Source organism: Hyperolius riggenbachi, chromosome 7 (genome assembly GCF_040937935.1).
Source record: "Hyperolius riggenbachi isolate aHypRig1 chromosome 7, aHypRig1.pri, whole genome shotgun sequence".
Lineage (NCBI taxonomy): Eukaryota > Metazoa > Chordata > Amphibia > Anura > Hyperoliidae > Hyperolius > Hyperolius riggenbachi.
Genome location: NC_090652.1, coordinates 121,790,586 through 121,802,463, shown reverse-complemented (window position 1 = coordinate 121,802,463; position 11,878 = coordinate 121,790,586). Strand labels below are relative to the sequence as shown.

The window sequence follows — 11,878 nt, the reverse complement described above, 5'->3', positions numbered from 1 at the left end:
AAGGCGTGACATTGGTAGTTGAGATTAGCAAAGGAAGGGGTGGAGTTAGTATAAAATTAGGAACTGAAGGCCTGTTTGTATAGTGTACACCAGAGGCTCCCTATGTGCACTAAAACTGATTTGAGGATTATTGCAGATACACTCAGGTATCCCCTTTGGCAGCATTGTTACCTGGTCATACTTTAAAACGTGACACGACAGGGTCAGTTTAAAAGATTTTCTGAGTTCCTAAATAAACTGATCCTTTTTTTTACAGAAAAAAAAATGTGCAGTAGTCTAATGGTTTATGTATAATAGACATGATAAAAGGAGATAAAATTACATATTTACTGGTCTCAGAAGTGGATTTCTTCCACTTCAAGGAATGGCTGCTGGCAACAGAGAATGTAAATTACCTTTAAAAAAAAGATTTCATCTGGCCTTGGTTTAGGCTGATAACAAAATAAGTCAAATATTTATCCTGTGTAAGTCATGAATAATTTCCAAATACCTATTGGTGTGGGCTTCAGTTTTCCTGCAGCTCAATTTTATACCAAGTTTGCTACTTTTTGGAAAGTAATGAGACATAAGCTACATGTAAATCCCTGGAGACAATACAAGCCATTCCAAGTGCCATAGTCCTTTGTCATTATCAAGATTACGTTATGGTGGATGTCTGATGCAGCAGACATGACCATAGAAAATTCACATTAAAATGAATGACTTCCGTGTCTTATATAAAGCTATGGAACTGCACAGGTCAGACTTAGAGTGCACACAGTAACACATGGATGGCATTCTCCTGGTGGAACATATTAAACGGTCAGGCTGATGAAGCTGTTGTATCTCTGAATGTTCCTCTTTAAGATCTCTGAACATGGTCCGAGGACTCGCTCAAAGCGTGGACGGTCCAGCTTCACACACTTCAGTGGGCCTCGCGCAATGACCGTGGCAGCTCTGGGTCTGTTCAGCAGCAAGGCTATCTCACCTGGAAGCAAGACAGAAGGTAAAAATTATGCTCTGTAACCAATTGGGGAAGTAAGTCTGTATTAAAGGACGCATCCAAGCACTTTAAAAATAAAAAAATCCACTTATCTGCGGCTTCCTCCAGCCCCCACCAGCCGTCATGTGCGCTCGCCGCAGCTCCGCTCACCGCCGGCGGCCCGGGGTCTCCTCCGGCACAGGATGTGCACTGCGCCTGCGCAAGCGGCTTTCAGAGTCGCATTGACATCATCCCAACTGTACTGCGCACAGTATTTCTGCGCCTGCGCTGTTAGTTCGGATGAGGTCAGAGCGACCAGCAAGCAGCACGCTGTAGCAGAGAAGAAGCCGACCAGGAAGCTGACCTGGCGAGGTCGGCATCTCCACCGGAGGGGACTGGGAGCCACCAGAGCTGTGGCGAGGGCACAGGACGGATGTCGGGCTGGAAGAGGCCCCAGGTAAGTGGATTTTTCATTTTTAAATTGTTCGGACTTTTTAGGTTGGCAATATGGTTAGGCAATTAGAAGCAAATACATCCACTTATAGAGCCCTACATACATTAGAAGTCTCACAAGAGCCCCAACTCCTGGGCACTTAAAGGACGACCATCATGACTATTGTAACATTTAAAATACATGTAAACCCATACAAATGAGAAGCACATTTCTTCCATAGTAAAATGACCCATAAATCACTTTTCTCTTATGATCGTCACTTGCTGTAGGTAGTAGACATCTGACAGAACCGACAAGTTTTGGATTAGCCCATCTCCTTATGGGAGATTCTCGAGGTTTTCTTTATTTTCAAAAGCACTTAGTGAATGGCAGTTGCACCATTCAACTGCCAAAGAAGTGCGCAGTGAGCAGGAAGGCTGGCCAGCATCTTTGTATAAATCCCTTTCAGGGATTGTCTTTATGAAGAATAAATGTCATGCTGGGAATCCCCCATGAAGAGATGAACTAGTCTAAAATCTGTCGGTTCTGCCAGATTTCTACTACCTACTGTAAGCAACAGCAACATAGGAGAAACAGCTCATTAGTTAATCCTAGTATGTACATTTGCTACTTTTCCTGAGACAAATGACTACTAAAAATACTGTTGCCGTTTCTTAACCTGTAACAGTACTTCCTAATTTAACAACAGCATGCTCAGATCTATAGCCCTGTCCAGCCACTCCAACAACTCCCTCCTCACCACCTTCCTTCTGATAAATCATACTTTCTGCTCTGGGATGTGCAGTACTCTGCTCTTCTCATGTTCACTCAGATAGAACTGAAAACACAGAGCAACTGTCTTGTCTCTTTACACAGATAGCAGACAATATGACTCATTTGTAGTGTGAGGTGGGAGTTTATAAGACTGGGCAGCCGTGTGTCTGAACCAAGCCTAACACAGAAACTATTCGCAGTCTCTTTCTTCCTGTTACAAAATGGGCTCTTCCAGTGCCCCCGTCTGTCACTTTATGACACTGGCCAGTGTCACCATTTTATAAATGCCTCCATAGGTCTGCAGATCTGAGAAATCAAGTGCAAATATCTTTACAACAGATTCCTGTATTGTATATACTGTATATATAACAAGCTTATCCTGCACCCCCTGACATTAAAATATTCATTCTGTACAGTTAGAAGTCTTTAAATGATTCTGAAATGAAAGTAATAAGGAAGCAGCCATCTTTAATCCTTTTCATAAAATGTCAATTGCCTGTCTTTTATGCTGATCATTTGGCTTTAAACATATTTGAGCTTCATAATAACTGAAACAAAAATGCCACCTGTGGAATAAAATTCAAATCAGAACACCTCATCTGCATAAAAGGGTAGAGAGGTGGCCAAATATAGTTAAAACTGAGTTAAAAACAGTTAAAATGTAAAGGGTGAGGTGGCTTACCCCAGTAACGACAGTATCATAAGAAAAAAAGGTTTATGTAGCTCAGGCAACACGTTTCATGGGTCCATGCCCTCTTCCTCAGGCCAATACTAGTGCCAAATGAGTAGACAGTGAAATGCTATCAATGCTTTTAGCTATCTGCTCATTTCCCCTTTTGTGCTTATATAACCCCTACTCCACCAAGGTTGGAGGGGTCCCTTTGGCCCCACATAGTGAACACCTTTGTGAAAGCATGGCCGGTGCTACCGTAGAGGCAAAGGGGGCAATTGCCCTAGGGCCCCAGACACTGTAGGGGCCCCCAAGGTGTCTCCCCCAACATAACTTTTGTTCCCCGGTGCCCCTGCAGAGTCTTCGGGTGAGCCAGGTGGTGTCAGCCCCTGCCTCAAGGTCCTTGGGTGGAAATTTGGCTGCAACAAAGGGTCCCTACTGTCGATTTTTGATTGGGCTTTGTCTATTGGGGGGGCCCAGGGTTAATTTTGCCCAGGGGCCCCATTGTCACTAGAACTGGCTCTGTGTGAAAGCCAGTTATTTTCACCATAGAGAGCGACCGCATCTAGTCCAGGCTGGGCACCTTGAGTGGACTTGGGTTGTCTACACTAGCTTCAACTGGTTGGTTTCCCCTGTTGCAACCCACCTTTGTGAGTAGTCCTTTGTCTTTACTTTTTTCTTTAATTCATTTGAACATCGTAATACACTACACTATCCGGGCTCCTGTTGTCTTTGTGTCTTTTTCCTAAGGTGTGGAAGGCATCCCATTCTTCGCCTCATGGTCCCAAAACCAGCATTTTTAACTGGGAATAAATATGGAATACTACATATCCCCCTTACTACTGGTTTACTTTAAAGTCTAAACTTATCTGAATCAGTTGGTGAGACTGCTTTCAAATGACCTACTTGTCACAATCATTGTGCAACGGAGTTTCTTACCAAAGTAGTCTGAGGGTCCCAGTCGGCCCACTTCCACGTATTCCTCGTTGTCAGATCTGCGCTGCAGAACAGATGCTGTGCCCTGCAGGAGACAATTACAAAACTCATCATGGCATTGTTTCTAAAACTTCCAGTCACCGTCAGCTTTATTTAACACTTTCAGCAGCTGCAAATCATCATAAGAAATAGACGACAGAATGCAACGGTAATAATTAGCTCTACCCAAGTGTCCATTAACTGCAGACCAAACCACACGTTACCATATGTTCATAATTGTTCACCTGAAAGGATCACTATCACGTAAAATTGTATGATTTAAAATAGGTGTGAATGTATACGTATGGCATGTGCATGTGTCCCAGAGTAAAACTAACTATGCACTGTGGCACATAAAAGCATACATTCAATACTAATGAAATTGCATTTAAACCCAGGAGCACTAAAGATCAAATATAGACACAAGGAAAAATGGTGCACACAAACACGCATGTTTTCTTTATCCACTATCCCATATACTGCTGCATACGAGAAAGTAAGCCTGAACTGGCCACTGAACTTAAATTTGGATACAGTGCTTACCAGTGGCATAGCAATAGGGGGTGCAGAGGTTTTGACCACACTGGGGCCCTCCCTCATCCACAGTATTAGCTCTCTATTAGTCCTGAGCTGGTACTAATTACTTCTATAGGTGCTTTGAGTAGTAGTAATCATTAACAAGTTGTTCCCCATTCCCTTCTTGCACCTCTGGCACTGTGGTTGTCCTTGGCAGGTTTTGGTGTGCTGTATCAATTGTTATGTATAGAGTGCTGTGGGCAATGTAAAACTTGCACTGGGGCCCATAGCTCTTTAGCTACAACACTGGTACTTACCTAGGTAGAGAGAAGCATCTGGATAGTCCTTCTCGATCACGCAGTTGTTGTGCTTGGATATGCTGCACACATTTGCCAATAACTTGTTGGATATGTTCTTGTGGCCACACTCCCCACTGTGTTCTGTGCCTGTGCAAGAATGGCCGCGCCTGCGCAGTAAGCCAAAGCCGCTTGTCCACGAGCAGCTCCGTGGTACTGTGCAGGATTTCCCATATTCTGGTGAGAATGAGCCCCTAACGTGAACCTGAAGTGATCAGGGAACAAGATCTTCTTGATAGATATTATTACTATTGATTTATACTTGTGGGCATTCTTGCATAGTAAGCCAAAGCCGCTCATCCATGAAGCGGAGCACAGGAACAGTACAGCCATGCTCGTTCATGGAAGGGAGCGTGGCCCTGAACTGCTGGAGGGTCCCGGCCAGCAGCAGTGGTGTTCAGGAGGACACGTGAAGCCCCTGGACTGCCCAGAGTCTTCCCTCTACCTAAGTATTTAACTTTTTGTTCCCCAGCCAGTAATGGTTTGCTTTAAACGCTTTTTATTTGAACTTAATTTGAGGGTTGCTAGTCCTAAAAAGGTTTATTTATTTGCAGTATTTTTATATTTACATAATGCAGTATTTATGTTTAGATATACAGTATTACATATCTGTATTTCTATACACAGTATACTGTATGTACATAATACACCAAACAGCTCACATTACTTACTGGCCCTCAAAAGCAAACACTAGGAATCCAGCGCAGGAGATTTGGGTGCAGCATAGACCTTAATAGGAATTACGGCTATAGCGGCGCACAGTGAGTAACTTCGGCGCCGTCAGAAGACAGCGCTGAAGTTACTTTTAAAACACTGTAATTCGGCTGCCAGAAATAGCTGGAAACTGAATTACATAATTCCCCCCATTCATGTGGACCTGGAGGGGGAATAGTAATTAACACCGCCGGGACTTGTGCAGGAGCAGGATAAGCCATATACTAACTGTATCCTGCGCCCAAGTCTCCCGGCGGGCGATTTCCTTTGTACGGCTTACAATCTACTATCTCTACTCTACTATCTCTACCATACTGTAGTGTCACTTATGGGGTAAAGGTGGAAAGAACACTGCCCAAAGGAAACCCATGCAACCACAGAACCTTTCAAACTCCATGAAGACAACGTCACTGTGTCACTTATACAAAGTCTACCATAATAGTGGCAGCAGTCCTCTCATATGCCATTACTGTGAAGAAGTGTTGGCATCAGGGACCTAATTAAAGGGCAGCAGCCCTTGAGAACACCGGGAGGCCCAGAGATGTGGGGTCCCCAACTACTAACCTTCCCTTCCTCCGATTCAGGGGAACATCCTTCAGATCAGGAGTTTTGTGGCTACACTTGTTATGGTTGTGAAGATCATGGTGGCCACACTTGTTTTATGAGTCTTGTGAGATGGCTGTGAAGGGCACCAAGGGCAGGAAGGGGGAGCGGTGTGAACATTGGGCGGCTCAATTAAAGTTTCGCTGAGGGCCCCATGAATTGTAGTTATGCCACCGGTTGGTACCCTTCAATGGCCCATCACATAACACTACTGCCCAAACAAAAGCAACTAAAAGCAAGTACTGATAGAAGAACTGCAGGCACCTGTCTACACCTGATCAATACAGAAGCTTATAGAATACATGGTGACACCGCGTGTAAATCAATGGAAACAGCTGTGAACATTCCACACCTCCCTGCCTTGTGCAGCGAGCTCCAGTGTAACATTCTACAGAGCCAAGGATGAGCCTCACCACTGTTTACCAGGAGCTTGTCCTGTTTAACACATGAATCTAACGGAGTGATTACAAGATGGGGAAATGCCTGGTACTTCCTAAGTCACCGGTAACTTGTATAAACTATGGAGCAGAAATCTGCAACAAACGGCTGTAAATTAGATAGATATCTAAATAAATAACATCAGAGCAGGATGTCAGTCCCACGTGAACTGCGCCAAAGATATTTCTGAAAATCCTGTAATAAAACTCAAACGATGTTGATTGTGTCACAGAAAGCTGACAGGTGAGCCCTATAAAAAACAAGTGTGGTGCACCTGATGTGCATTTCTTATTGCTTTATGCAATGTTCCCCATAAACACGGCACTGTCTGACATGCACACGGGTAACTGCAGACAGGACGTTATAAAATGGGCTTCTGCTTCATAGTTTCATACTGTATATTATACTGGCATAGCTGGTCTGTTTAATGTCTGTCTACTAAAAGCAAAATATCCCATCTTAGATAGGCTTTGAACTGATTGGCCTGAATGACTCCTCTCTAACTTCCAAATCCCACCTCACCACCTGACTTCAATTCCATCCCACCTCAGACGCTAGCTCTCCTTAGCCTTTGTCCCCACATTCACATCTCTTTTTAACTTATTATTTCCAAACCTGACTCAAAAAAGAAATCATCGCACCTATACAGAAAAGTGACAGTAGATAACAAAGAACGCTAAGCAGAACTGGCTGATTACCTGTATACTAGTTTAACCGTCTTAAGTATGGATTTGGGACTAGCTACTCCACTGAAATAGCCCTAAATCCCAAGACTATTACCTTTTAAAGTGAACCTGAACTCTTGCACAGGACAAAAGGAAAGCATAGAGAAATGCATCTTGTATGTGTTTAGAGAGTTTAGTCTGTCTAATTCCCCCTCATCTATGACTAATTACAAGTGTAATTTGATCTCGCTGCTGTGTCAGCTCAGGAATCACAGCAGCCTCGGCAGAGTGGCTAATTTGTAAACACAGGATGTTACGCCTCTGTCTGCTTTCATAAAAGTAGAAAGTAGACATACTACAGATTTATTGCAGGATTTCCATCAGCTGTAACAAAGATATGTTTTTCTTTAAAGGTTATTATGCTGTTGCTTATCTTTTAGAGCACAGAGGAAGTTCTGAATTCAGATCCGCTTTAAAGCAAACCTGTGATTGTTAGAAAACAAAAAAATATGATATTTATCCTCAGTAGGGGGAAGCCTCTCAATCCTAGAGGCTTCTCTGATCATTCTTGAGCCCACCGTTGGTTGCCGGAACCCTCTTCTTTGCTGCAGCTCTCCTGTCTGTAAACAAATACAGCTGCACTGACGGCCGCACCTGCGTAGGAGCACGAAGCCACTCGTGCACAGAGTAAAAAAAAACATGCAAGAGCGGCTTCGTGCTACTAGGCAGGCCCTCTTGTGCCTGCGCAGTATGGCCACGCTCATAAATGGACGGTAAAGCAGCCATGCAAACCTATTTGATTAGCCCTCGTCGACTATATTAAGAGGGTCCTGGCGCTGCAACAGCAAGCTCTAGGGGAATGGGTGAAGCCTCTAGAATATCCTTAGGCTTCCCTCTACTGAGGTAAGTATCTAATTTTCTCTTCAAATGTGCCTTCCCTTATACGTTAAAGAGACTCCGTAACAAAAATTTCATCCGGTTTTCTTCCATCCTACAAATTCCAAAATCTATTCTAATGTGCTCTGGCTTACTGCAGCACATTCTACTATCACCATCTCTGTAATAAATCAACTTATCTCTCTCTTGTCAGACTTGTCAGCCTGTGTCTGGAAGGCTGCCAAGTTCTTCAGTGTTGTAGTTCTGCTATGAACTCCCCCCTCCAGGCCCCTCTCTGCACACTGTCTGTGTGTTATTTAGATTAGTGCAGCTTCTCTCTTCTCTCTTATCTTTTACAAGCTGGATAAATCCTCCTCTGAACTGGCTGGGCTTTCACATACTGAAGAATTACATACAGGCAGAGCTGTCTGCACTCTGCAGGAAGAAACAGCCTGACACTTCAGTGGAAGATAGCTGCAAGGGGAAAGAAACACACAAATGATCTCTTGAGATTAAAAAGGAAGGCTGTATACAGCCTGCTTGTGTATGGATGTATTTTCTATGTGTGGACATACTGTACATCAACCTACTTCCTGTTTTGGTGGCCATTTTGTTTTTTTACAAACAAACTTTTTAAAACTGTTTTTAACCACTTTTAATGCGGCGGGGAGCGGCGAAATTGTGACAGAGGGTAATAGGAGATGTCCCCTAACGCACTGGTATGTTAACTTTTGTGCGATTTTAACAATACAGATTCTCTTTAAGCCTTTGTACATATGCTACACGGTTCTCAGCCCAGGCGGCTGGTCAAGTCATCTCTGCTGAGAATCTTGCTTGTGTACAATCTCCCCGATACTTCATTGTGAGATCTATAGTCCTGGATTGTCTTGGCCATGTGCACTGATTTCCACTGTAAGCAGCTCTGTAGTGCACCACATTTTTGTCCCTCCTCCAGGGTAACAGAAAATGCATTGCAAGGCTGTAGCCATGCAACATGTCTATACTGCACTTGCCCCCAATCTGTTACCCAAGGTATTGAGTCCTGATCCCCACAGACAACATTGTGTGTGTTTACGTATCTTAAGAAAATCGGTAAGAACTCCCTGCCCCAGGAGATACTAACCTCGGGAGGGGGAAGCCTCTGGATCCTAACGAGGCTTCCCCCATCTTCTTCTGTCCCAGCATTCCAGTGTCTCGAAGCCCCAACTGGTGGACATGAAATATGTACCTACCACGATCCAGCACAGGCGCAGTAGCGGCTTTCCGATTGGACTCAGACTTCGCTCTACTGCGCAGGGTATTTCCGCTTGAGCCCATCAGAAAACACTACAGCTCTGGAGATGGGGAAAGTAAATATTGCAGGCGCTCCTGCCCCTGCGCCTCAACACAACACCCTTGATTGCCGGGACAGAGGAAGCCTCATTAGGATCCAGAGGCTTTCCCCTCCCGAGGTAAGTATTCCCCAGGGGCTTGGAAATCAGATTGGACCTTTCGGAAAAAATCGATTCAACTGTTAATCTGACAGAAAATTGCATCGTGCGTACCGGGCATTACTCATTCTTCTTGATCTGTCCTCACCAGCAACATAACTATGTGTACATTGTTTGCAGCTAAGCAAATTACTGCACAAGCCTGGAACAAGCCTTCAGTCCCACTCACATTCGTCAAGAACAAAATAAACAGCTTCTTAATATGAGAGGACGTAAGTATCCTAATGTCTGTGGACCTGATAACAGAAGCATTACTTTCCATTTAATCTTCAAACAAATTCCAGATTTCAACAACTCCACCCACAGAGTCCACCCCAACTCTTCTCCTCTCTCTTTATTTTCTTTCTTTTTATTTTGTATATCATTGTTTTCTCTTGAATTTTTTCTGTGTATAAGATTATGTCATCTGATTTGTTTTGACGTTGCTGTCAGGAATACTTGAGAAATATCTATATGTCTTCTCATAATAACTGCTTGCAAGACTCCTACAGATTAAACAAACTTCCAGATTTGAAGAAGAAGACAAGATTTTATGTTTATGATAACGTATGCCTGATACATACTTTATAGGGCATTGGAGAGATGCTATATTTTTATTTTATTTAAAAATTAATAATTATTGCGCTAAGGCCAGGGTTCCACTTGTGTGTTTTGTGTCAGATTTTTCTCTCAGAAATTTTGCATTGATTTTGCAAATAATGGTAGTGAATGGGGCTGTTTCCATGCAATGCGGATTTTCATACGTGTGAAAAAATCTGAAGCCCTCCATCATTTTTTAAGACATCGCGTACGATTCGCGAACAATGCTTTGTATAGACAATTTTAGCGTTATTTGCACGAAAATTTGCATTATGTCCATGGATACAGGAAGTAGTCAGAAGGCATGACTAAGCTGTTACTAAGCAGATTATGGTATATTTAACTAATGCAAATTTTTACAAAGCAGAAAAACCTTATACGATTTTTTGCAGGCGAAAATTTCACACTACAGTGGAAACGTAGCCTAAGACCAATGGGGCGGTGTTTCTATAGTTCGCCACTATTTCCTGAAAATATCATACATTCTTTTTCGCTTAAAATGCAGCCATGCAGCAATGATTGCTTAGAACTATAATGTCTTTCAAGAGATAATGTCTTCTTATGTCCATTTTCCTAATAATATACCCGTATTGCCTATCAGGCAACTTGACGGCCAATCCAACATCCAATTCTATTATTATAATTATATCTGATGAAAATCGGTGCCACCACCAAGTGCATGCCTGATCAACGTGACCAATTTTGGGCCGAAAATGGTCGCACAAATCAGTTGGACATGCTGCAAGATGTTGGGCCGTCATGGATGCGTGGCAGTAATTGAGAGCGATATCGGGACAAGCAACGAAACCCTCGATGCTGTCCCCTAATGATCAATGTGCCCACCCTGGTGCCTGGTGCACTATACCTTACCTGTCCGCGACCGCCGCTTGTCTGGTGCTGCCTCCGAGCTGGGTCCTTTGTTCGTACGCACCGACGTTACTCCGGCAACTATGTGGGGCGCGTGTATGGACCAAGGACCCAGCCTGGAGGCAGCAAAGGACAAGCAGCATACGCAGACAGGTAATGTATAGAGCACTGGGCATCATGGGGAGGGCACATTGACTATTGGGGGGACAGCGTCGGCCCGGTGAGGTGGCGTCATATTTTAGCATGGAATTGATTGGGAATCGGCCTGTGGTGTCTCTCCGATCAGATTTCATCAGAGAGAGATCTGTCTATTGATGGATCTGCCCATACATTGTCTAATGTATGGCTACCTTTAATGAGACTCTTCGCGGACATGATATGCATATTTTGTACACCACCACAGATAATCCAACTTGTGTGTGTGTGTGTGTGTGTGTGTGTGGGGGGGGGTGTCAGCTAAGCTTATCCACTGGCGAAATACTGCGGGTGGTGTTTGCAGTCCCCCATGCAATTCTGGCGTTGGTGTGTGCCAGAGCCAGTATACTTACCTGTCCTCGCTCCAGCTTGCATCTCCCTGGCAGTTTCTGAACTGGCCACTAGAGCTCCAGGCCAGGGGCGTATCTGGGTAATATAGAGCCTATGGCAAACACTAAAATTGCACCGCCTTACCCTATAAAAACAGCATCCTTTCTTGTGTACATGTGTTATGGTTGCCTGAGTTTCTTGGCTCGGATATTGCTGAAGTTACTTTTTTTGAAGTATCTCACACATAAATGAAGTAGCCATTCATACATAAATGAAGAAGTCATGTTCCCCAGATAAAAGAATTCATCTGATCTGAGGTCTGAGTGATGGGGAGGCATGGGGAAGGCATGGCACGGCGCAGCACAGAAACAGTCGGGGTGCAGCACAGAGCCATGTGGCGCCCATGGTGGTATGGCGCCCATGGCAAGAGCCATGC

General features: G+C 44.0%; 1 protein-coding gene across 2 annotated transcripts in view; it reads right to left on the bottom strand.

Moving 5' to 3' along the window:
* Positions 1–325: 325 nt before the first annotated feature.
* PRKAR1B (protein kinase cAMP-dependent type I regulatory subunit beta) overlaps positions 326–11,878 on the bottom strand; it is a 341,670-nt gene continuing 330,117 nt past the window's right edge. For both annotated transcript variants that reach the window (XM_068244605.1, XM_068244606.1), the window contains 2 exons: positions 3,778–3,859; positions 326–967 (listed from right to left, as the gene is read on the bottom strand). In XM_068244605.1, the coding sequence (XP_068100706.1) occupies positions 795–967; positions 3,778–3,859 (255 nt within the window). In that variant the 3' untranslated portion in view covers positions 326–794. The remainder of the gene's footprint in view (positions 968–3,777; positions 3,860–11,878) is intronic.